This window comes from Phyllosticta citriasiana (assembly GCF_038021145.1).
Source record: "Phyllosticta citriasiana strain CBS 120426 chromosome Unknown IWZ02scaffold_12, whole genome shotgun sequence".
Taxonomy (NCBI): Eukaryota; Fungi; Ascomycota; class Dothideomycetes; order Botryosphaeriales; family Phyllostictaceae; genus Phyllosticta; species Phyllosticta citriasiana.
In genome coordinates, this window is record NW_027117289.1 from 657,414 (window position 1) to 679,734 (window position 22,321).

General features: G+C 56.4%; 8 protein-coding genes across 8 annotated transcripts; 4 read left to right on the top strand and 4 right to left on the bottom strand.

The window, feature by feature from the left end:
• Positions 1–11: 11 nt before the first annotated feature.
• IWZ02DRAFT_459269 (aldo-keto reductase family 1 member C13) lies at positions 12–1,581 on the bottom strand. Its single transcript, XM_066768073.1, has 3 exons — positions 1,352–1,581; positions 996–1,276; positions 12–936 (listed from the first exon to the last, which is right to left on the bottom strand). The coding sequence occupies exons 1-3, from the start codon at positions 1,541–1,543 to the stop codon at positions 390–392; spliced, it is 1,020 nt and encodes a 339-aa protein (XP_066620025.1). The 5' UTR covers positions 1,544–1,581; the 3' UTR covers positions 12–389.
• A 2,540-nt stretch (positions 1,582–4,121) lies between these two features.
• On the bottom strand, positions 4,122–7,164 carry IWZ02DRAFT_382817 (plasma membrane H+ ATPase; the record flags this gene model as incomplete). The annotated part of the gene is made up of 4 exons (XM_066765242.1): positions 4,122–4,168; positions 4,255–6,379; positions 6,433–6,663; positions 6,730–7,164. 4 exons carry the CDS (start codon positions 7,162–7,164, stop codon positions 4,122–4,124), a joined length of 2,838 nt encoding a protein of 945 aa, XP_066620026.1.
• Positions 7,165–7,486: 322 nt separating this feature from the next.
• On the bottom strand, positions 7,487–8,926 carry IWZ02DRAFT_507118 (uncharacterized protein). The gene has a single exon (XM_066770414.1). The coding sequence runs from the start codon at positions 8,743–8,745 to the stop codon at positions 7,825–7,827; it is 921 nt and encodes a 306-aa protein (XP_066620027.1). The 5' UTR covers positions 8,746–8,926; the 3' UTR covers positions 7,487–7,824.
• Positions 8,927–13,859: 4,933 nt separating this feature from the next.
• On the top strand, positions 13,860–14,372 carry IWZ02DRAFT_507123 (uncharacterized protein; the record flags this gene model as incomplete). Its single annotated transcript, XM_066770415.1, has 1 exon — positions 13,860–14,372. One exon carries the CDS (start codon positions 13,860–13,862, stop codon positions 14,370–14,372), a length of 513 nt encoding a protein of 170 aa, XP_066620028.1.
• Positions 14,373–16,528: 2,156 nt separating this feature from the next.
• On the bottom strand, positions 16,529–17,811 carry IWZ02DRAFT_435648 (putative ribonuclease H; the record flags this gene model as incomplete). The annotated part of the gene is made up of 3 exons (XM_066766460.1): positions 16,529–16,910; positions 16,960–17,620; positions 17,655–17,811. The coding sequence occupies 3 exons, from the start codon at positions 17,809–17,811 to the stop codon at positions 16,529–16,531; spliced, it is 1,200 nt and encodes a 399-aa protein (XP_066620029.1).
• Positions 17,812–17,842: 31 nt separating this feature from the next.
• IWZ02DRAFT_58858 (uncharacterized protein) lies at positions 17,843–18,863 on the top strand. The gene is made up of 2 exons (XM_066770926.1): positions 17,843–18,526; positions 18,663–18,863. Exon 1 carries the CDS (start codon positions 17,961–17,963, stop codon positions 18,438–18,440), a length of 480 nt encoding a protein of 159 aa, XP_066620030.1. The 5' UTR covers positions 17,843–17,960; the 3' UTR covers positions 18,441–18,526; positions 18,663–18,863.
• Positions 18,316–19,268, top strand: IWZ02DRAFT_459285 (uncharacterized protein). Its single transcript, XM_066768074.1, has 2 exons — positions 18,316–18,596; positions 18,663–19,268. Exons 1-2 carry the CDS (start codon positions 18,588–18,590, stop codon positions 19,065–19,067), a joined length of 414 nt encoding a protein of 137 aa, XP_066620031.1. The 5' UTR covers positions 18,316–18,587; the 3' UTR covers positions 19,068–19,268.
• On the top strand, positions 19,150–22,111 carry IWZ02DRAFT_435649 (6-phosphofructo-2-kinase-domain-containing protein; the record flags this gene model as incomplete). The annotated part of the gene is made up of 4 exons (XM_066766461.1): positions 19,150–19,320; positions 19,505–20,091; positions 20,129–20,222; positions 20,249–22,111. 4 exons carry the CDS (start codon positions 19,150–19,152, stop codon positions 22,109–22,111), a joined length of 2,715 nt encoding a protein of 904 aa, XP_066620032.1.
• Between the last annotated feature and the right edge of the window lie 210 nt (positions 22,112–22,321).

A 22,321-nucleotide genomic window follows, 5' to 3' on the forward strand; every position in this document is an offset into this window, starting at 1 on the left:
GGCGGAGTTTACGATGATAGCCGGCTGATTTTCGGCATACAAATCGAGGTGGGTGACCATGTCACTGACTCATGTCGGTGGAAAGACTCAAAGACGGACTATTGGCTTTTTGGTCTCGAAAGTGAGTGGCCGCCAGTGACATTGGTTTGGCACAGGGCCCTGTTGACCTGAGTGAAAATCTTGGTTGGTGAGCAACCATGCAATTTAGCACCAATTGAAATATTAACCATCTCATTGAGCTATTGCTGGCAATGTAGCTGTGGTAACCTCAGAACCATAGAGCTCAACTTCTCGATTGAGATATTCTGCCAAGTCGGTACTTCATAGCTACAGTTGTCGAGGAGCTTCACAACATTTGTACTGCGGCTTCTTCAGGTCATCGCTACCACTCACGACCTGTCGTCGTCGTCGAACTTGTTCTTCCAGAAGCCCCTGTAATGCTTCTGCAGACCCTTCTCATTAATCTCCTGGATCTCAGCCGGCGTGAGCTTAAACGTCAAAGCCCTCAGGTAGTCGCTCAGCCGCTGCTCCTTTGAACTCGTCGTGATAGCAACGACATCCTGGTCAATAGCCCAGCGCAGCGAAATCTCACCCTCGCTGACGGCATACTTTTTGGCGAGAGCGGCCAGCGTGTCGTCAACGGGGCCGGGCTTTGCCTTTGTGACAGCCGTGAGCGGCGCGTAGGCCGACGTTGCAATGCCGTGCTTGCGGTGGTAAGCGAGCAGCGGCGGGTGCTGCAGATAGGGGTGGAATTCGATCTGGTTGATGGCAGGCACGACCTTGGCCGTCGCGAGCACGGCGTCGAGGTGCTGCGGCAGGAAGTTGGACACGCCAATCGACTTGGTCAGACCTGCGGCTTGCAGCTCCTCCAGGTCTCGCCATTTGGCTTGCAGCTCTGCGTCCGACTTGGCCCAAAAGGGCGAGTGGATTAGATAGCTTCAGTTCTCGGTCAGCTTGGGTGAAGGCGCCGACGAGCATTCGGACACTGCTCTTACAGGTCGACGTAGTCCAATTGCAGCTTCTGCAAGCTCTCCTTCAGTGCGCCCTTGACGTCGGCAATTCGTTGCTCGACCTTTGTGGTGACGTAGAGCTTGTCACGCGCAACACCGCTCTCCTTGATGGCGATTCCAAGCTCCGGCTCCGTCTTGTACATTTCAGCGCCATCGAGGTGGCAGTAACCGAGCTTGATGGCCGTCTTGATGGTCTCGATGAGCTCCCGGTCTATCTTGGATTCGTCGCCCGACTTGTACCAGGACGTGCCGGTTCCGAAGCTGAGCTACATGTCGCCGGCCGATGTTAGCATTGATTGATGGCCGTTGCGAAGGTTTGGCAGCGCCAATGGCAACCATACTAGCGGGATTGCTTGACCATCGTTGAGCTTCAGCGAGGGAACTTCGGTATTGAGCTTGGCCATGTTGGAACCGAAAGTCGCAGCAAGTGTCGTGTTCCTGAATCGCCGCAGGGCATACGAGAGACGAGGAGCAGGGACGGCGAGAGGTCTTCTTGTGGCAGCAGCAGCAATGACAACCTTTGCACAATTCATTCGCAAGATGATACTCTACCCCTCTCGCCTTGTTGAAAGCTGAAAGCCATCAATCGCGTGACGAATCACCCCCTCCTCCACCTCCTCCCCCACCCGCCAATCCGCATCCCGGCCGCGCATGCAGCCATCCGAATCTCGCAGCAATCGGCATCTCTCGTTCCTAACCCCCACCCTTTGCAGCTGCTTGCACGACTAACAAGCGCCGGCAGTCCACGACAAACCCCTTCTCGCGACCAGGGATAGTCCATTGACTCGCCCGCCCAGATATAGGGACAACCACGTCGACGGCAGCGCTGCAAACCATACGCGCAGCAGCAGTCAACTGAAAACGCCAAAGGCGAATTGAGTTTTATGCGGCACATTATCTGCTCTGTTGAGCGACAGGGAAGAGGAGGGCACCTCAGCTGAAAGGTCGGAGCCGGAAGCCTGCGAGCAGCACCCCGCCATGACGGATGACGGAGGTGATGTAACTGGGCCCGCGTCTCGTTCTTTTTTGCTGGCCTTACCTAGCTGTCCCGGTCCGCGCCAGACAGGAACCACGACAGAAACACCCAACGGCCACGCCCTCGCCTCCACCTTTTCTGCACTGCAGCATCGATGAAAAGATTGAAGCGGGCAGATAGGCGCGAATAGGACAGGTCGTTGTTCGGCCACACATGCAGGTCCGCCGCCGCCGCCGATACACTCGCTTGACGTCTAAATTTGTGGGTCTGTCGAACGGCTCTCGGATCGAGCAGCAGCGAGGCGAGCGAGACCTCTCTCTCCCAACCTGTAAACTCTTCTTGTCCATCCACCTTCGTCTCTTCATCATCTTCTACGCAGTCAATCCGTCCATCATACCATGCGCCGTGCCTATCGTCATCTCTGTCGCCGTTCTTGTTCACCGATGAAGATGGATGCAGACATGCGCCAATTCTCTCTGTTTTGCACGGTTTGAGATGAGTCGACCAGCTATCTCTCTGTCAGTCTGTCTGTCTGTCTGTCCCTGGGGCTACGCGTGTAGCCGACACGCACCGTGTTCGACGCCAGTGCCGCACTAGTCGATTGCATTCAACTCGCCGCTCGATTGCCATGCGTCTGCTGCGGCACTCGTCTGTAGGTGCAGGTACTGTACAAGTGTAAGCTAGGTGAGCGAGCAGCTGAGGCTGACGCTGCTGCTCTGGGTGTCGTGGCTTCAACTGCTGTCTGCCATCCGAACACCTACTGAGGTACCTACCTTCCTAATTTTCCATCCTGCATATCAAATCCGCCAGTCTGCCCACCTACCACACGACGACATGCCCGCTGAAACGACGTCGAAATGGACGCGGTCGAATACATGGCAGACTGCTCACTCACTCACTCACTCACTCACGCTCCATCATTATTGGCCCCCCATCCAACACAGCCAAGCGCCAAAGCCCCGAGTTGGCTGCCGAGCGACGGTAATTGAAGGCGAGCACAAACGAACGAACGACGAGGTGAGATGAGATGCGAGTAAGACAGACCGGACCGTCTTTTCACATTAGTCTCGTTACCTGCCTGCCTACCTGCCCGTCTGCCCTGCTGTCTTTCAACTTCTCACTCTTTATTGCACGCCAAGTGCACGCACACACGTTTCTGATTCAGCCGTCACTCTCTGTCTGTCAGCACGTGTCCCCTTTTCCCTCTCCCTTGTCCTTCTCTTCCTCGTCCTTTTCCCGTCTTTCTGCTTCACCGCAAGCCACTGCACCACCCAGTCAACCAGTCAGTCAGTCATTCTCTCGCTTTCTAGCAAAACAATTCCACTCCCTTCATTCCTTTCCTTTCCTTCCCTTCCCATGCCTCTCCCATCTCAACTCCTATCCCATCACACACACTCGCTCCGCTTCTATCCACATCTCGGAAACCGCGACACGATGACCACCACTGCTGCTGCTGCTGCTGCTGCTGCTGCTGCTGCTGCTCCTCCTCCTCCTCCTCCTCTTTGACCCCCTCAACTCTGGCCGTCCGGCAGCTGTTCAGGAAAAAAAAAAAAAAAAAAAAAAAGAAAGAGCAAGGCATCAAGAGCGCATTGTCGAAAAGTCGGGTGCCCCAACTTGTTGGATAAGAGAATGAATGGGGATGGTGGCGAGAGAAAGAGAACAAGGAAAAGGAGAAGCGAAAGAGCAGCGAAAGAAAAAAAAGAATCGTCAGCTCAGAAAAGGAGAAAGAGGAGGCAGAGAATGGACAGCAGTCGTTTGGTCATCATCATCGTCACGCCCAAGAGAAAGAGAGAGGTGGAGCGGTGCGGTTTTACAGTCATCATATCTCGTTGGTATCGACATGTGTGTGTGTGTGTTGTGTGTGCGTGTGTATCTCTTCTTTCCACCATTCCCCTTACCCTTCCCGTTCCCCTCCACCAATCCGCCAAAAGAAAAAGGACTATCACAACAGCAGCGACAGCAACAACCGAAGAGTTCCGATTAAAAAAAAAAAACCTCTAAAACGTCGGCGGTTTTTCTTCAGCTCTCCCAACCCCTTCCTCAACCCAACCAATATTAAGATGTGGACCCAACTAATACTTCTCCTTCCTTCCTCCTCTACTACCGGTATATCAAGACAAAAAGGAAAATGTCGTTTAGGCGCTCTTTTCATGCTGCGTAGAAACACGTTGGAGGGACACAACTGCGCAGAAGAGTTAGCATTATTCCGGCTCGGCTGACGATGGACGACAGGGAAAAAAAAAAAATTTTAAAAAAAGAAAAACTTACCAAAGTCCTCGAGTGACCGTTGCTTTTGATCCTTCTTAGGGCTCTTGCCGTGCATGAGGTTGTCAAAGCCCACGCTGTCTTGCAGCAGGTAGTAGACGCCGCCCATGACGCAAAAGACGCCAAAAGAAAAGACCCAGATGCGGACGACGGCGACAATCGACGTCTGCCCCCCGACGAACCAACCGAACAGGCAGAAGAAGGTGGCGATGATGTCGACGATGAGAATGGCGCCGCTGAGCTGCCACGACGGGATCGAGCTCCAGAACGGCCCGTTGGCACGCGTAATGAAAATGAGCCAGTTCTCTGTCAGCGAGATTTGCAGGAACAGCACTTCGTCGCGCACACCAAAGTTCTGCACAATACCGCCAGAGATGCCTTGGCCCTGCGCGTTGGGCAGGTCTTGGTACGGAAACATGGTTGTGAGGGTGATCCACGTGCCAATGGCGAGGACGACGCCGAGCAGGACCGACATGCCCCACAGCTTGGGCAGATTCCACTTGACCGGAGTCTTGGAAAACGGCGCGTTATCATAGGCAATGGCCAGGGTAGCAATGTCGGCAAAAATGGCAATAAAGACGACGAGCTCCAGGTTCAGCGAGGTGTTCAAAATGGCAATCCAGAGACCAAGGAAAAACTCCAAGTGCAGCGACAAGGCGATACGGTAGACGACGTACGCGTACATGCGGTGGAAAATCTGACGACTAGTCTTGAGCGCATCGATGATGGCCGACAGACCAGGAGCAAGGAAGACGATATCAGCAGCGGACCGCGCAGCGTCAGAGGCGCCTTCGACGGCGATACCCGTGTCAGCCTTTTTCAGCGAAGGCGCATCGTTGACGCCATCGCCAGTCATGGCAACCAGGTAGCCACGCTGCTGCAGAATTTCGACAACGTTGTACTTGTGCTGGGGAAAGACTTCTGCGAAACCATCGGCCGCTTCGACAAAGTCGTAGACCTCGGAACCAGGCATCTCACCACCGCCGCCAAGACCAAGACGCTCCGCGTTGTAGACATTGGTACCGAGACCCAGTTGACGAGAAGTTTCACGAGCGATACCGACGGCGTCACCCGTCAGCATCTTGATGGAAAGACCAAGAGTCTTGGCTTCGTTGATAGTGCGCGCAGTGTCGTGACGAGGAGGGTCGGAGCAAGGCATGATTCCAAGGATTTCCCACGAGCTATCGCCGCGCTTGCGGGCAACACCGAGCGAACGGAAACCGCGGGTAGCAAATTCCGCAACCTTGTTCTTGTAGGCCTCGTCGACGGCCTCGGGAATCGGATGATCTTCCTCAACAGTCTTCAAGACGAAGAGCGGGGCACCCTTGACACAAACGATGCGCTCTCCCTGCGGAGACTCGACAACGGCCTGAACCTTCTTTGAGACGGGATCGAATGGGTGGAACTCCAAAACCTTGTACTTGGACAAGACCGACTTGGCGCGAGGGTAATACCTGAGCGATTTCAGGAACGCCTTGTCAATGGCATCAATACCCTTCTTCTTGCGAGAGGCAGCCAGACAGGCTGTGAGCATGAGATCCTCGGGCTCGACGCCAGAAACAGTGTACGGCTCGGCCAGGGAGAGCTTGTTCTTGGTCAGGGTACCGGTCTTGTCGGAACACAGGATTTCGACACCGGCAAGCGACTCAATGGCCGAAAGCTTCTGGACAATGGCTTGCTTCTTGGCCAAGTAGGCAGCACCGACGGCCATGGTGGTGGTGACGACGGCCGGCAGACCGACTGGCACGCCGATAATGGTGATGGCGAGGGTGAATTCGAGAATGGTTACAATTGGGTTGGAGCGGTAAAAGGACGAGACCCAGACGACCAACAGGGTGAGAATAACCAAAATCAAGAGGACCGTGCCGATACCGTTGAGCACCTCTGTGAAGTGGCCAGTTCCCGAGGAAGCCGACGCGACGAGCGAAGCAGCGCGACCGACGAAGGTGCTGTCGCCAGTCGCGGCGACGACCATGAAGGCCTCGCCACGCTTGACGGCCGAAGACGCGTAGCAAGTGTCGCCCTTGTGCTTATCCACAGCAAGAGACTCGCCGGTGATGGCGGACTGGTCGACCTGGAGAAAGGCATCGTCGGTTACGATGCGGCCGTCGGCAGGGATGATGGTGCCCTAAGCGGGAGGTCAGAAATCCCAACGCGAGCACGAAAACGAGGGTGGCTTACCTCCTCGAGCTGCAGAATGTCACCGGGAACAACTTCGGGGGCTTCGACTTCTTGCAAGGTGCCATTGCGCAACACGGTGGCCTTGAGGGCGAGCGTCTTTTTCAGCTCGTCGACAATGGAACCGGCCTGGAATTCTTGAACGAAACCGACTGTCGCGTTGAGCAGCAGCAGCGCGCAAATGACGCCAAAATCGACCCAATCCTGCAGACCGGCGGCAAGAATAGCGGCGGCCTAGCGCGGTAGCCGCATCAGCAAAAGCTCCATGTTTTGGGCGCCAGGATCAACAGAATTTCTCACCTCCATGACGAACTGGATGGGCCCGACAAAGTACATGAGAAACTTGAGGACGAGGTTTTCCTTCTCCTCCTTCATCTGATTGAGGCCGAATTTCTTCCTGCGCTGCATCACCTCTTCGGAGGTGAGACCGTGGACGGTGCTGGTCTGGAGGAGCTCTTCGGCAACGGGGCGAGCGCCACCGGGCTGCGACGTGTCTTCCTCTTCGGCGTCAATGTTGGCGTCTTGCGACTCGAGCTCTTCGATCAGGGCGTCCATGTCCTCATCTTCCTCGTCGTCCTCGCCGGGCTTGATGCCGGGGAGGTTGGTCGACTTTTCCTGCTGGGCATACTGCTGCTTCTCGTCAAAGTTGGAGCCCTCGGAATTGTGCTGCTGCTGCTGCTGCTGCTGCTGCTGCTGCTGCTGCTGTTCGGCAGCATAGGCCTCGTTGTCCGCCATGATTGCGGGCCTGTGGGCGGACAATCGCTAAGATGGTCGCAAGGCGATAATGCTAAAGGGCGTAAGCGTACGTCGCAGTAGCAGGGTGGCTTGAACGCGATGCGACTGGCGAAGCGAAGGAGGGAGAGAGGGGCAATGCAATGGGAGAGACGGACGGGAGGACGAGAGGAGACGAGGGTAGGGTGGGTTCAACGCGCGAGAAGAGAAAGCTGGGGGGTTTTGTACCGTTCGTTACCCAGCGCAATCGGCACTAGCGTGCCCTTAAGCTTTCCCACCTGGTAAGCCAGCAACCACGCAGCAACCGCGGCTCCACGTCCTCACCGTGCAGGCAAGCATGCCGCACGGGCCCGCAGCAGCCGCTGTGCATTGGGTCGCGGGTCTGGTGTGTTGGACTGGACGTACCTTTTCAACAGCGGATGGCAGCAGAAGAATTCAATTGGGATTGGGATGAACGGCGGCGACGTCGACGGAGAGCGGGAACGAAAAGCCAGGGCGGACAATCAAAACCACGCAGCACGCACTTGGGCCACCCCCGCGGGCAGGGCAAGGCTCTCTCAGTGTTTTATAAGGCAGGTGGCACGACACGCACGACGACAAGGTATCAATTGGAGGGAGCAGCATGGGCATGGCAAGTGGGATGCCGTTTCTTTGCGGCTTTTGTTAGCGGGCTGGCAGCTGGTTGCATAGATTGAGAAGGGCGATCCCGCGATCAGCGGTACGGTACGGTACGGTACGGCAAGGAGACTGAGCGTGAGACGATTTAAAAGCTTGAAAATAATCGTTTGCAGCCTGTGCGACGCTCAACCGGCCGTCGGGCCGCGCCTGTTCTGGCGAAATATAATCCACGCACCGAAACAAAACAAAACCGCGACGGTTTAGCCGCGAGGCATTCCTGGCCTCGCCTCGCCTCGGTTGCAGGGGGGAACACGGTACGCAGACGGCGCCCGCCGAATAATGGCCTTGTGTGCCAAGGGCTTGGATGCTGCTGCGTAGAGGTCGACGAGCATGACATGACCCAACATGGACTGCGGTGGTGCTTTGCGGGGGGATGTGCCTCTGTCTCGCCCTCGCCCTCGCCCTCGCCCTCGCCCTTGGAGCCCTGGGTGATGGCGCATCTTGCATCTGACCATCTGACTGAGCGGGTAAATGTGAATGGACTGGACGGCCTCCTCTCCTCATGTGGCGCTTGACTTCATGTTGATGGCAAATAAATGTACCCAACTGTGCAAGCGCCTCCGTGTAAGGTAGAGAAGAGGCGCTGCCAACGTCAACGTCTGCCCCTTTGGTCCAGCTGGTCAGGCCCCATGAACCAGTGCGGGGGTGGGTCAAGCCCAGCCAGCCGAGTGCACCCACCAGCAGCTTATCCACACCCAACTTCAACCTCAACCTTCCCTTGGCCTTGGCCTTGGCCTTGCCCTTGCCCTTGCTCTCTGCTCTTCTCTCTGTCAAACACCACCTCAACGCTGTCGTTTCATCATCCACCATGCCCTGCACGTGTGCGCCCAACAACTGAATCCTTTGTCCTTGGCCATGTGACGACTGCCGCCGTTGTGTGCGCTTGGCCGCGCAGGTCCGTCGCATCGCCAAGCACGTCCGCCTCCACTCGTCGCCCTCGCGCCGTCTCAGTCCGCATTGCTACACCCGTGTTACTTCTGCTTCCAATCAGTCCGTAGCCCTGCTGATTGATTGCTCTTGGCCTCCTGCGCTACCCCCAGATGCGATGGTCCTACCCTTGGCCCTCTCTTCTGTTCCTCGCCGCGCCAAGAGCCAAGACATCCCGCTCCTCCTCCTCCCCCCCGGTCGATCCGCCACAACCGCTCCGCCGATGTAGCTTAGCCTCTGGCTTCTTTTCAATTCTTCCATTCTTTTTTTCCACATGCCGTCATTAGCTGATTGGAGCTGTCAGCTGCTGGCCCATGCTTTTGTGAAAATCCTGCGCCAATTCTGACGGGATCCGGAGAATAACGACACGTCTTCAAGTCTCCGAGAGACATCTTCAACCTTGGCGGCAGCACAGTCGCAGAGACACCATCTGCGTGTTCAGTCCCCACATGTTTGCCAACCTGTCTTTTCTGCGCCATTTTCAGGGTCTCGAACAAAGCCGCCCGCGACTGCGATGCTACGATGCGCTGCCTCGCTGTCCGGAGCGACTTGTCAACCTCAGCCGAAAGGCCAATGACTCGCTGACGATTGGCGGACTAGCCTCCATGTTTCACTCTACCACTTGCGCCAAGTCACCAACTGCCAACCTCTGACGTCTGGGGTTGGCATTCCATCGTCCACACGTACAGGTGCCTGGCGGTACTGCCCGTAATGAAGTCTTGTTGGCCTTGTTGGTCTCGGTGCTTGCTTATATGCTAGTCTGCCCCTTTGTACCTTTCTCTGGCCCAAAGCAGCGAGCACCGCCTGTCAAATATATCGTCGTCCAAACGTACATCAGCCAAGACGTCGTTGCTGCACCATGGCTCCCACCCAGTCTCACGATCCGAATCCCTCGGAGATGATGGCATCCTCCAAAGGTGGCCGCCTCACTGCCGAAGTCCCATCACACCCGTCGCACGGCAAGAAGGGCAAGGCCGCGCCGGCCATTTCGGTACGTCATTAGCCATCTGCCGGGTATTGGCCTTCATTTCCCAGCACTTGTTTCCGCACCGACCGTCCAATTAGTCAACAGTGAGCTGACCATTTCAGGATCCCATGGACACGCCCAAATCCAAGAGCACCGATGACGCTCCCGTTGAATCGAGCAAGCATGGAGGCAAGTGGACCATCGACATGCCCGGCAATGTCGACTCGAAGCCAGAGTCCGAGGCCATGCGGCTGGTCATGGCTGCCATTGTCGAAAACGAAAAACATGGTGCAAAGGACGGCAAGTATGTCTTGAAGACCAAGCATTGAGATTCCATTCGCTCTGCTGGCTTTGATTCCAACGGTGCGCGTCCCTTCCTCGTCATCACTGGATCTTGATGGCTGTACATAACGTTTTAGAAGAGTGTCAAGAAATCTTCATTCGCGTTACCGACTTGATGTGTCCATACGGTGTCTACTCTTCTACCTCCGCTCACTTCCGCTAGACCCGTCTCCGCACCTACTAGAGACTTTGACTTTAGTCTGGGACGCATCCCGCTCGTTGCTCTTATCTGCTATCCAGAAAAGGTTATCTCATCGCCGAGGGTTGTTCACACTGAGGTGTGGTGAGCAGCATCATCGTTGGCTGAAGGCATCGCACATTACTGCCCGTGAAAGATGCAGCCTAGTCACCTACTACTCTACCGCCTCGTTCAGTACAGCAAACAGAGGACAAGTCGTTCATCCATCCATTCTCTCCTTTCGACCACACCGAGCAGCCCAACAGTAATTCTTCCTCTTCGATGAAGCCCTTAGAGAAGTACGGTCTGTGTCGGACTTCGGCCGGGCCGTCATTCGCTTCGACAGCACACACTTGTACTCCCGACACGTACCTTCACACATACTATTCTTTCATCAGTTGCAAATGCCGGAGGTAATTCAGTGGATGGCTCTCACGCACGCGTTCAGCATGCCTGATTGCTTGGGCACGCGCGCCCAATGGACGGTCTGAGCAAGCTAGCCCCCTGAACACCTGGCATCTGGTACCTGCCTCGCACCTCACCCACACCACGCGGCCACGTGTCAGCCACGTGCAAGCGACCCCCTTGGGCCGTGACTGGTGTCTCTTGTGCCTCTATCCTTTAGGCGCCTTGTCAGCGGATGGCCTCAGGAGGAATAGCATAGCGGCGCGCTTCACATACGGCTTAGAGACTATGTTTTCTGGGTGTCTTTCGCGACAAGTACGATTTCACGTGCGAGTCGCTCGTCATTCCGGTCTTCGAGGAGAACCCGAGGCGCTCGCTCGAGTTTCTAGGAAATGCGCTCGAGGGGTTCGGAAGACGTCGCGCCAAGGATTACTCGCTGTCAATTGTCGTCTACATTGGCTAAACCTCCTCTATGCCTTCGAAGAGGAAGGAATAGGCTTGCACCACGGCAAAGACGTGAGGTGCAACGGGCTCGTCGCGTCAAAAGACAGCCAGCGCGATTTCATGTCTCTGCAGCTTGACTACGCCCGGCTCTCCGAGTATTCCAACAAGTGGCCCATTCTCCACCCTGCCGACTATCGGACGCGCTCCCTCCCCATCTTCGACTGCTTCTGGGCTCCGGAGGACTACCCAATCGTCCACGCCGAATTCCTGGCGTCTCCTCAAAACTCACCCGATGACGATGTGCCGAGCCTACCACCGCACGAATACATCTACAGTCTCGCAGACTACCTCGAGAGTCTAAACGGCGCGCTCCAATCCGTCTCTCAAATCCACAACGCCGTGACGCGCAAACGCGTCGAGAAAAGGCTTTGCAACCTCCCCGTCCACACACCTGACGACACCAGAACCAGCACCGTCCTCGCACGCCACCCGCAGACGCAGACGCAGACGCTCGAGCACCGCAAGACGGCGATAGAAGCCATGGACGCGTCCGCCCACGGCGTCCTCTTCTCCATCTGTCTCGTCTGCACCCGCCGGATTGCTGGTGTCGCCGACTGGCAGGACTGGCTCACGACGCACCTCCGCCTCGGGCATGTGCACTCTCTCCGCGTCGAGGCGGTGCGGCTGGCGTCTGCTGCTCCTCTCAGCACCTCCTCCTCCTCAACCTCCATCGCCTTCCCCTTCAACGAAGACGCCGGTGATGATGCCAGCGCCAACGACAATCTTCTCATCGCGTCCATTCCGCTGGAACTGTGGGAGTGCTTCGAAGCCTCCTCCTCGAACAGAGAAATGTACGCCTTCGTGGCGTACATGCGGGATCATCGGCGGCAGTCGTCGGCGTGTTCCACGCAGGCGACGCGCCAGCCGTCCGTTTTTCTGCCCGGGAGGAGCGAGCGCTTGAAGGGAGAGCGGCCGCTTTTTGAGGGCGTGGATGCTCCGCGTAAGAGGAGGCGGTTTAATAAGAGGGAGCGAGGTGTTAGGGGAGGTTTTGGGGATCAATTGCCTCTGCTTCCTGCGTCCGCTGCATACTCAGGTAGGTACACGTAGGATGAGGAGACAATCTGCTCCTGACGAGCCGCGCACATCACCTTACCCAGGCTTGCTGGCGAAGGGAGTCCCACGACGACAACGACGACGATGACTTACGCATGTAAATACCTTACAACCAACGCACACTCGCCTGTCTCACTACCCCATCCTATCCTATCTCATCCCATCCCTAGCACTCAAACCAGACCCAACACAACACACACACATACACCTCTGGCCCCAGCGCATGCGCACGACAGGGGGGCCTCCTCCCTGCTCTCCTCCCATCCGTTTCACAACTCACCCCAGCCCTGTCAACCCAGGCACCCCTGCCCCTGCCCCTACCCCTGACGCTGCCCGACACGACCCGACCCGGTCGGCCCCTCCTCGTGGCCTCGCTCGCTTGCCAAAACACGTCGGCTGAGGCACCACGACCACGACGCTCAGCACCTCGGCACCCAACCAACTCGTTCCTGTGTTGGTTGGGGTTGGTGTTGGGGTTGGGATTGGGGTTGGGATTGGTCTCGCATTACACGTGGGCGGGGAGGGGGCATGGAGGTCAGAGCGGCGTCGTTGGTGGCCCGGGAGTGCAGCGTGGCCACCGCGCGAAAGGAAAGGTGAATGGATGACGGGAGAGAGCGTCATTGAGCATACACAATTTGATTTCGACTGGCTGAGATGCACAAAGCTGCAGAAAAAAACGCGGCAAACATTGCGAGAGAGTGTAAAGCTGGAGGAGGAAAAAAAAGTCAGTCCAAAGTGCTGTAATCAAAAGGGCGAAAGTGAAAATTGGAATGCATTCCAAAAGGATGCTCAAAGCACAGTAAACCTGATTGAGTGGACAAGCACTGGCGCAGCCATCATTCGATGGTCGCTATGATGCCGTTTGTAACAAGCCTTGGTAGACAATCGGTGGTGCCGTGGTACACTCTGCTAAGCTCTCCCAACTTGTTTGCGACAGAGGCTTGGTGACGAGAGTCATGGCACACGGAATACTGCGCGGTAGAGCGCAAACTGGGAGGAGCATTTTGTACACGTGAATGGATTGTCTATGTGTCCATAGCGGACAGTGATCAGGAGCATTCAACCACGCGGATAGACCATCTGTATGTCTATGACGGACAGCAATAAGGAGCATTCAAGGTCTTGCCTTTTTCAGACACCGCTTGCTGATCACAAAATCCGCACGCAAGTGACTTTGAAGAATCAACACTTTTGGAATCCTACGACTGACCTTCAGTACTCAGGGAATACCAAGAATGTCTCACCAAGAGCCTTATGACCATTCTTCTAAATCGACCGTACACTACACTCAAAGAGGTCACGTCGATGCGAACGAAATCTTGAACTCTTGAAAGACATCGAAGGAGCTGTGAACAAGGCGCTTCCGGTCGACGCCTCTCCTTTCAAAACAGTCGCCGTTCTGGTCGTCTGTTGGGGCAAAGATACAACGGGATGTAGGGAAGCGGAGAGAAATCTGTTGAACGTGTTCCGCAGCAAGTACGGCTTCCAGTGCGAATCTTTCATCCTTCCTTCGGGTACGGCTGCCGCCTCTCTCAATGCCACACAACACAAGCTACAGAGTTTCGCGACAAATGGGACTCAGAAGACTCCTTGCTCATTCTTGTCTATTCTGGCCTTGCGGCAGTCACGCCTGATTACAGCAACATGGTCTGGGCCGGACGAACCGACTCCGAAATGGGGCACCTGGGGCTGGCCGGGCCCCAGATTCCATGGTACAAACTCCGCGGCCTTGTCGAGCCACTGGCAGGTGGCCGATATCTCCACATTTTCGACTGTTTTGCCACCTTGGCAGCAACGGCCTTCGACCAAGGCGCGGAGCTCCTCGGCGCGTCGGGAGTTCACCACCTTCTCGACGACGAATCATCGGCTGATTCCATGGACAACGGCTTCACCAACGTCTTAGCAAGACGCCTCGACCAGCTCGACGGCAAGCCCCGTTCAGTCTGTCAGATGTACTGCGACCTGATGCGCTCCCGTACCGAGAATGGTCTACAAAGGACACCCGTGCACTTACTCGGGGAGAACACGGACAGCATCGTACTGGGGCAGACTTTCCAAGCGGACAACGGAATGGCATTTGACCCCCACAAACGAAGAACGGGTAAAGGGCATTCAGGCCATGAACGAATCCAACCAAAGAGTCCGCATCTATGTTAATCTCTCTTCCACGACGCCCCCGGATCGAGAGGGTTGGAAACAGTGGTGGGTATCGAGCAACCCTCCCCCCAGACGTTAGCTCTAATCTCTATCCGACTTGACACTGCCAAGCAGTCCGACTATTCAATGATCTATGCCTCTCGACGTCTGCGACGGTCTTCCGACCAACAAGTCAGCGTGCAGCTTCATCGCCCTTGTCATGGCCAGTTCGGAATGACCGAAGCAGGACTCCTCCGGTGTCCCGGCCCCGTCCGGGTTGGCGCAGAACAGGGAACTGAAGGAGAACGTGCCTTTTCGTCCAGGAGGGAGTTCTGGTATCGGATATGGGAGCAAGTAGGCTGACTCAAGGCGCTGGGCTGGTGTTGCAGAACTGCGCCGGTTGATGAGCTGTCGTCAGCGAGGCAGCTTTTCAGGGGGGGATTCAGATATTTCTACCATCCGGCTTCATACATACATGTGCCATCTTCCAATCTCCACCTGCATACATACTTCACTCGATGTACATATCCACCCTCATCTAACACTTCCTCCTCAATCCTTTTCCCTAACCATCCCACCCACTCACCTAACCAACCGTCCAGACCCAGAATGTCCAGTCCACCACATACAGCCACAAGCACAAACCCTACTATACCGAGACAGCACCACACACACACACACATGCAAAACAAGTCAGTCAGTTCAGTCCTACTATACCACATCTAATATACCTCTACCACCACGCTTGAGACACCACACACGAGCATTTACCCACGCCACCGCCACCGCCACCGCTCCCACTGAACCAAGCTGAAGCAAGAGCGAGCGAGCGAGCGAACGAGCGGGTTCGAAAACAGTCGCGGTACGTACGTGACGAGCCGCTTGCAGCATCGGTGAGTAAGCGCGGGCAAGGCAAGGCAAGGCAAGGCAACTAACTCAAGGCGCCGGGCTGGATTGTGGTGTGGTGTGATACAAGGCGGCGCGGCGATTGCTCGCTACCGGTAGCCGTGCTGAGAACGAGCGGCTGGCTGGCCGGCTGGCCGGCGGTAGGTGGTGGGACAGGGACGACGGAACGAGGCACGAGGTGCCGGGGAACTGGGTAGGTAGGTAGGTAGGTAGGTATGTGATGAACGGCGTTTCTGACGTCAGATGATCGGCAGCGAGACGGGGACCGAGAGAGGAGGGAGGGCGTGGAGAAAATATGAGAGCGGGGAGCGAGGAATGGCGATGGAGAAGAAGAGGGAGGAGGAGGAGGTACAGTAGGTGAAGGTGGTAGAGGTGGAGATGGGTTGTGTATCCAGGAATGAATAAGAGTTTGCGGCTAGTCATAAGACGGGTTGGGTTCTTCAAAGCGTACAGAGACTTGGGAGTGAAGAGTAAGAGTTGTGGACTTGACGTGTCGATTCGCGCCGGAGAAACAGAAACAGTTGCAGCAGCAATGCACCCATCTCCTCGACGAAGCCAGCCAGCCAGCGGGGAGTCTGCCGACCTACCTGTCTGCCTATAGCACCCCCTCTCCACGAACATTTTCCCGTCTGTCTGTCTCAGCTTCAGCAATCCCTCCTCACTATGAGACGCAGACGAAGCAGCAGCGCAAGACGGAGCAGCTTGGCAAATAAGTGAGGGCAGAGTATAGATGCATTGATTCTTTTCTTTTCTGTCTTGGCATTCGTGACCGTGACTCGTCATTTTTCGTTTTTCATTGGCTCCCTTCTTGTTTGGTGCGTGTTTTGGTGTGGCGATACAGAAGGTGGTAGTGCCGTTTCTGGCTGAGACATCGTGTCCATCTGCAGCAGAGACGCAGAGCCCATGAGATGGGATGGATGGATGGATAGAGCGTCGACTCGGTTTCGGTCTCCGTTTTTGTTTTGCTCTTGTGCTCGACTTGGCACGTCGAGCAGTGTCGTTTCGGATTCTGATTGGCATCGGCGAAGGAGAGTGCTTTTTCGTGAAAGGTCGACTCCTCGACTGCAGCAATGCTTTTGGGGTAGCCGATGAATGATCAGTCTCTGACGTGGACCCAGTTCTCGAGTTCCAATTCTGTATCAACGCGCTTCAAACGTAGTTTTCTTTGATGCTTCGGCTGATATTGACTATGACACCTGCCAAGGAGAGCACCTGCAGCATGCAAGCAATTCACGCAGCTGCGAAAACTTCTCGCCCCACGTCAACGAGACCTAAGCCTCCAGGTTCGCATAGGCCAGGGCCTTCCTGGCGGCCTGGACGGCCAGCTCGTCGGCCGCCTGGTTCCCCGGATCGTCGGCATGGCCCTTGACCCACTTGAATTCGGTGACGCGGTTCAGCTTCTTTCTTTCTTCGAGACGGCCGTCAATAGCCTCAATCAAGTCCCTGTTCTCCACGGGCTTCCCGGCAGCCGTCTTCCAGTCCTTCTTCTTCCAGCTGATGATCCAGTTTGTGGCGCAGTCAATGGCGTACTTGCTGTCTGTGCAAATCTTCACATCGCGCGTCAGTGGAGCAAGGTCGAGAGCTCGTTGGATGGCTGTGAGTTCTGCGCGCTGATTGGTCTGACGGGGGCCAGCAAGCGGGGCGGAGACGTTTCTGTAGACGTTAGTATTGTGCGGCAATGGCAACGATCAGCAAGCGTTACCTTTCATCCAAGGGACCGAAGAAGACGCCAACGCCAGCAAAGGCGCCTTTCTTGCCGTTTCCCAGGGAGCTGCCATCCGTGTAGATGGTGAGCGTACCGCCCTTGAAATCGCCAGTCGGGACCTTTTTCTTGGCATTCTTCTGCTCCTCCGTCTTGTATTGGACCTTGCCCGATGGGTCCAGTGTGATGGTAGAGTCGAATCCGTCCTCGGCATCCTCGGGGAGTGGACCATCGCCTGGCTCCCAATCTCCGGTAGCCTCGGCTGGCTGATCGCCCTTTCTTTGTTTCTTTGCAGATGGTTCTTTGTTCGAAGCTGCGTCGCTGCCATCGGCGGGCGAATCTGCATCGACCGAAACGTGTTTGACGGCTCCTCCAGTTGACTTGCCACCGTTTCCAAATGCTTCTGCCTCGGCACGTGTTGGGAACGACTTGAATTTTGCGCCGTGAAAACCAACAGTCTGCTTTTGGCAAGACGCCCAGTCGGTGTATACGCCAGGCACGCGACCGTTTTGAACCGCGTAGAACTTGGTTACTTTGGCGTCATCACCCTTGTCTGTGCTAGTGGCGTCACTGCTGGATTTGACAAATGCTTCGGCCTCGGCAGCGGTGGAGAATGCCTTGACTAGAATTGAAGAGTAAGCGGATGCAGGCAAGAGGAGAGCTGCTTGGTGGTGTACAAGTTGCGTTCTTGAAACCCTTGACCTGCGCTTGGCAGTCGTTGTAGTTGCTGTAGACGCCGGGCTTGTGGCCATTCTTGACGGCATAAAACTTGTGCTCGCCTGCCCTCTTTCGTTTCGTCCCGGACGACGCGTTGCTCGTTGCGGGAGGCGACTTGATGTCCTCGGCAGCCATGGCGCGTCTTAGGAGTATTTTGTTCCAAAAGACTTCGAAGCAGGAGAATTTGAGGACGCAGAAACGGAGCGCAGTTGCGATGGGCGAGTGTTGGCGGTGACGGAGAAAACGCAGCAGCAGCGGAGGTCGGCGTGGTGAAATAGTGATGGATGTCGGGCAGCGCCCTTGTTCGAGTGGGGCGGTTGATTCTTGAAGCTGCGCCGGCGCAGTCAAGCTTTGAAGTCGGTGAAAGAATTGGCAGCGCTCAGAGGCCGCGTTCAGCGTGTGCAGGGGGGCAAAGGTCTTTGTTCGTGGGTTTGACGTGTTCGCGATGGGCCTGGAAAGAAGTTGACCGGCGCTGGCTGCTCCACAAGAGCTTCAGCCCCACGGCACGATGGAGTGGGCGACGCCACAACGACAGACAGACGGGCAATCTCGACGGCCTGGTGATTCAACGCTTTGCAAGAGATTGTCAAGTTCATCCACGATACTGCAAGCTGAAGCTAGGGGTGAAGCTAAGCTGCCCAGCTCCCCTGCACCTCGTCTCGGCCTGCATGTTGCTTGGCTGGACAACCACGTCTTCAGCCATCATCATCATCATCATCATCATCTTTCCACCTCTCTTCATCATCTCGTGTGCTGCCGGGTAGCACGACAACCGCGCCGTCAAGGGAGATTTGAGACGAACGAGCGAGCTGCAGGAGAGTGATTATTGATTGCTTGTCCGTCGGTCACCGTGGGTCGTCCGTCCGAGTGCAACGCACTGAAGCAGCCATCGACGCTTAGACACCATTATCATGTTCGAGGTGTGCTTATCCGGATCAAGCCCCCTTCCCTCCCCCAGGAAGCTAGCTGAAGCAGGACGGATTCAGGGACGCAATCCCGCCGACAGGTACCGTTTGCGCCTCCACCGCGCGCGGTCCGTCATTCTCACCCAAGACGAGCTTGTCGAGATTAGGGCAGCGCAACGGACGTTTGAAGGGGCCTACATTCGCACAGCGCTGGGGCAGTTTTCATTTGCTCTGGTGGTGCTGAAGATCTTTACAGCCGAGTTCTACTCGATCGGCGCCCTGTTCGCCGTCTACGGAGCAGCGGTGCTGTTCACCAGTCTGCTGAGGCGGCAGCATGGCAACAAGCAATTCTTTTCGGAGGTGGGCGAGGACGGGCTGCAGCGCAAGAAATTCAGGACGTCGGGCAACGTCGTGTCGGTGCTCACGGCGCTTAGCGTAGCAGCATACGCATCCCTGCTGGTGCTGACCTTGAAGCTATCAGCATAGCAAAGAAGCTGATGGCATGGCGAAGCTTCGGCAGCCCGCATAAAGCGTTGAGCTGGGGGGCGTGGGCCAGTGATTGGACACGATGGCGTCGAGCTTTCTGTTGCACACGGCGTTGGCGTGCCAGCACCAGCGAGGATGGAATGAGGGTGAGGGTGAGGGTGAGGGTGAGGGCGAGGGCGAGGGCGAGGGCGAGGGCGAGGGTTGGTCGCGTCGCTCCTGTGTTCCCACCAGTGGGGGCAGCCTCATCCAAAAAGTCCGTACAGCGCGTCTCTCATGCTATAGTCAGAAGATGAAGTCTCCACGCTCTACGAACCCCCGGTCTCGCCTTGAAAAGCACTGCCCGTCGCCTTTGCCTTATAATCCGCGCCACCCGTTGCGTTTTAAAAAAAAAAAAAAAAAAAAAAGTTGTTGTCAACCACCTGCAGGACCTGGACTAGGTATCATCGCTGCGCAAATCGACGTTCCCTGCCAAGCTGCGTCACTACGCAACATCGCCCACGGCCATGCCGCTAATAACCTCTGACCATCCGTACGCCCTCATGGGCCCTCTCGCTCCATCTTCTCCTCCTCCTCCTCCTCCTCCTCCACCATCACCACCACTACTACCACCACCACCACCACCACCATATCACGACTTCCACCCACCCGCATCCAAGCTCCTCAACCTCGACACGCTTATTGCTACCGCCGCTCCCGCCCGCCACCAGACCCAGCATAGCGACTTTGCCAAGGTCGTCCTTATGAATAATACCACCACCTCCACCCACGACGGCTTCGTACAAAAACAGCAGCAAACTTTCCCTGTACGACCGTCGCAAACCCCAGCCCCCGCTCCTCCTCCCTCGATTCCTCCACGCGCCCGCGCCGCCACGGGCCTCGATGGCCACTCTTCGGACGCAGACCTGAAGCTGCCACCGACCACCCATCATCAACACCACCACCACGGCCACAGCCTAGCCAAAGACGGCGTCGGCATCCCTCCAAGCGACACCCCCAATACCACTGCCCCCAATAGCCCCCGCATGTAAGTCGCCGCTCCTTGCGCACGATTGCATCAACAGACGTCACTCCACGGTGCCTGGGCTTGTGCGCAACCCACAATTTGCGTCTTCGGCCCGACTGCGCGCCCTGTCATCAAATACCTTAGCCTCCAGAGTCATGACCTTTGCAGACACACACAGCTAACAGACATGGACAGTCCCCCAATACGCAGCAACTCTGGAAGCTCCACGCCCCGCATCCGCCCTACCACCCTCGACATCCCAGGCCTCACAAAGTCCAAGATCTCTCCCGATGGCCGCATCGCGCAGCGAGACCTCGGCGCGAAGCTGCTCATCGTCATGGTCGGCTTGCCCGCCCGTGGCAAGAGCTACATTACAAAGAAGCTGGCCAGGTACTTGAATTGGTTGCAACACGAAGCTCGCATCTTCAACGTTGGCGAGCGCCGCCGCATCGCCGCTGGCGGAGGCGGCACTTCGAATCCTGAGCCTTCGCCCAAGGTCGAACGGCGCCCTACCGATTCTGTGCGAAGAGAAAGCATCTCCACTGGCGCGCCCCGGGGAGTCATTGAGCAAAAGCAACAGCTGGATCCTCCTCATTTGGCCGCCAAAATTCTCGTCAACGGCCACGAAGTTCCCCAACAAAACGGCACACCACCCCCAAACAACGAGATTGAGGCCGAGAAGAAGAGGGATGAGGAGGACCGTAAATTCCTCAAGGAAGCTTTCCCGGAGCTGACTCAACAAAAGACGCCGGAACGGTTGCCCACTGTTGAGGTCATGGACCAGTCTGCAAGCTTTTTCGACCCCAACAACTACAAGGCGGCCCTCTTGCGCGAGCAATGCGCAATGGAGACTCTGGACGACGCCATCGACTACCTCAGAAACACTAGCGGAACCGTCGCCGTCTTGGACGCGACGAACAGCACTCTCGAGCGCCGCTCTGCCATTGTAAGGCGTGTGCGCGACAGGTGCGGCGCAGAACTCAACGTCCTCTTCGTCGAGTCTCTTTGCAAGGACGAGCGTCTCTTGGAATCCAACATGCGCCTCAAGCTCTCCGGCCCCGACTACAAGGACAAGGACCCGGTCGTCGCCTTGGAGGACTTTAAGAAGCGTGTTGCCATTTACGAAAAGGCCTACGTGCCACTGGGAGACTACGAGGAGAGGAACAACATGGCCTACGTGCAGATGATTGACGTCGGGCGCAAGGTCATTTCGCACCAGATTAGGGGCTTCATCGCCGCCCAGGCCGTGTACTACCTCCTCAACTTCAACCTTGCGCCTCGCATGATTTGGATTACGCGTCACGGTGAATCTATGGATAACGTCGCTGGCAAGATTGGCGGTGACTCGGATCTCAGCGAGAACGGTCGGCGCTACGCCGAGGCCGTCGCCAAATTCATCAAGTACGAGCGCGAGGCTTGGGAAATTCGCCAGCGCGAAAAGACCATGGCTGCTCATTTCCCGCCCCAGCCCGGCGACATGTCTCCTCCAAACCCCTACTTCATGGCCGAGGAGGAGCCCCCTCGCAAGAACTGCTGCGTTTGGACGTCCATGCTCAAGCGAGCAATCCAGACGGCCCAGTACTTTGACGAGGAGGACTTTGACCTCAAGCAGATGCGCATGCTGGACGAGCTCAATGCCGGTTTGATGGAGGGCATGACCTACGACCAAATCCGGGAAAAGTACACCGAGGAATTCGATCTTCGGCGTCAGGACAAGCTGCAGTACCGCTACCCCGGCCCTGGCGGTGAGGGTTACCTTGACGTCATCAACCGACTGCGCCCAGTCATTGTGGAACTGGAACGTATGACTGACCACGCCCTGCTCATCACCCACCGCTCCGTCGCTCGCGTCCTGCTCGCCTATTTCCTCGGTCTTGCCCGTTCCGAGGTTGCCGACATTGACTGCCCGCTCGGCATGTTGTACATGCTGGAGCCCAAGCCGTACGGCGTCGAGTTCAAGGCTTACCGTTACAAGCCCGAGGAGCAGTGGTTCGAGTACCTCCCGGACTACAAGCCTCGACCGCAGCCTGGCCAGCTCTAAGCGCCGCTCCACCAGTCGATTTTGGCGCCCTTCAACCCGACACGTATCCCCTCGACTACCATTAGACCCTGTCGTGTATCAACAACTACCTTATCTACGATCTTCTTTCCTCGCGTCAATTGCATCGGATCGGCGTCCTCCTTTCGTTGTTTCTTGCCTTCCTCCACTCCAGAAGATTCTTTTTTGCGATTCACATATGATTTTCAGCGT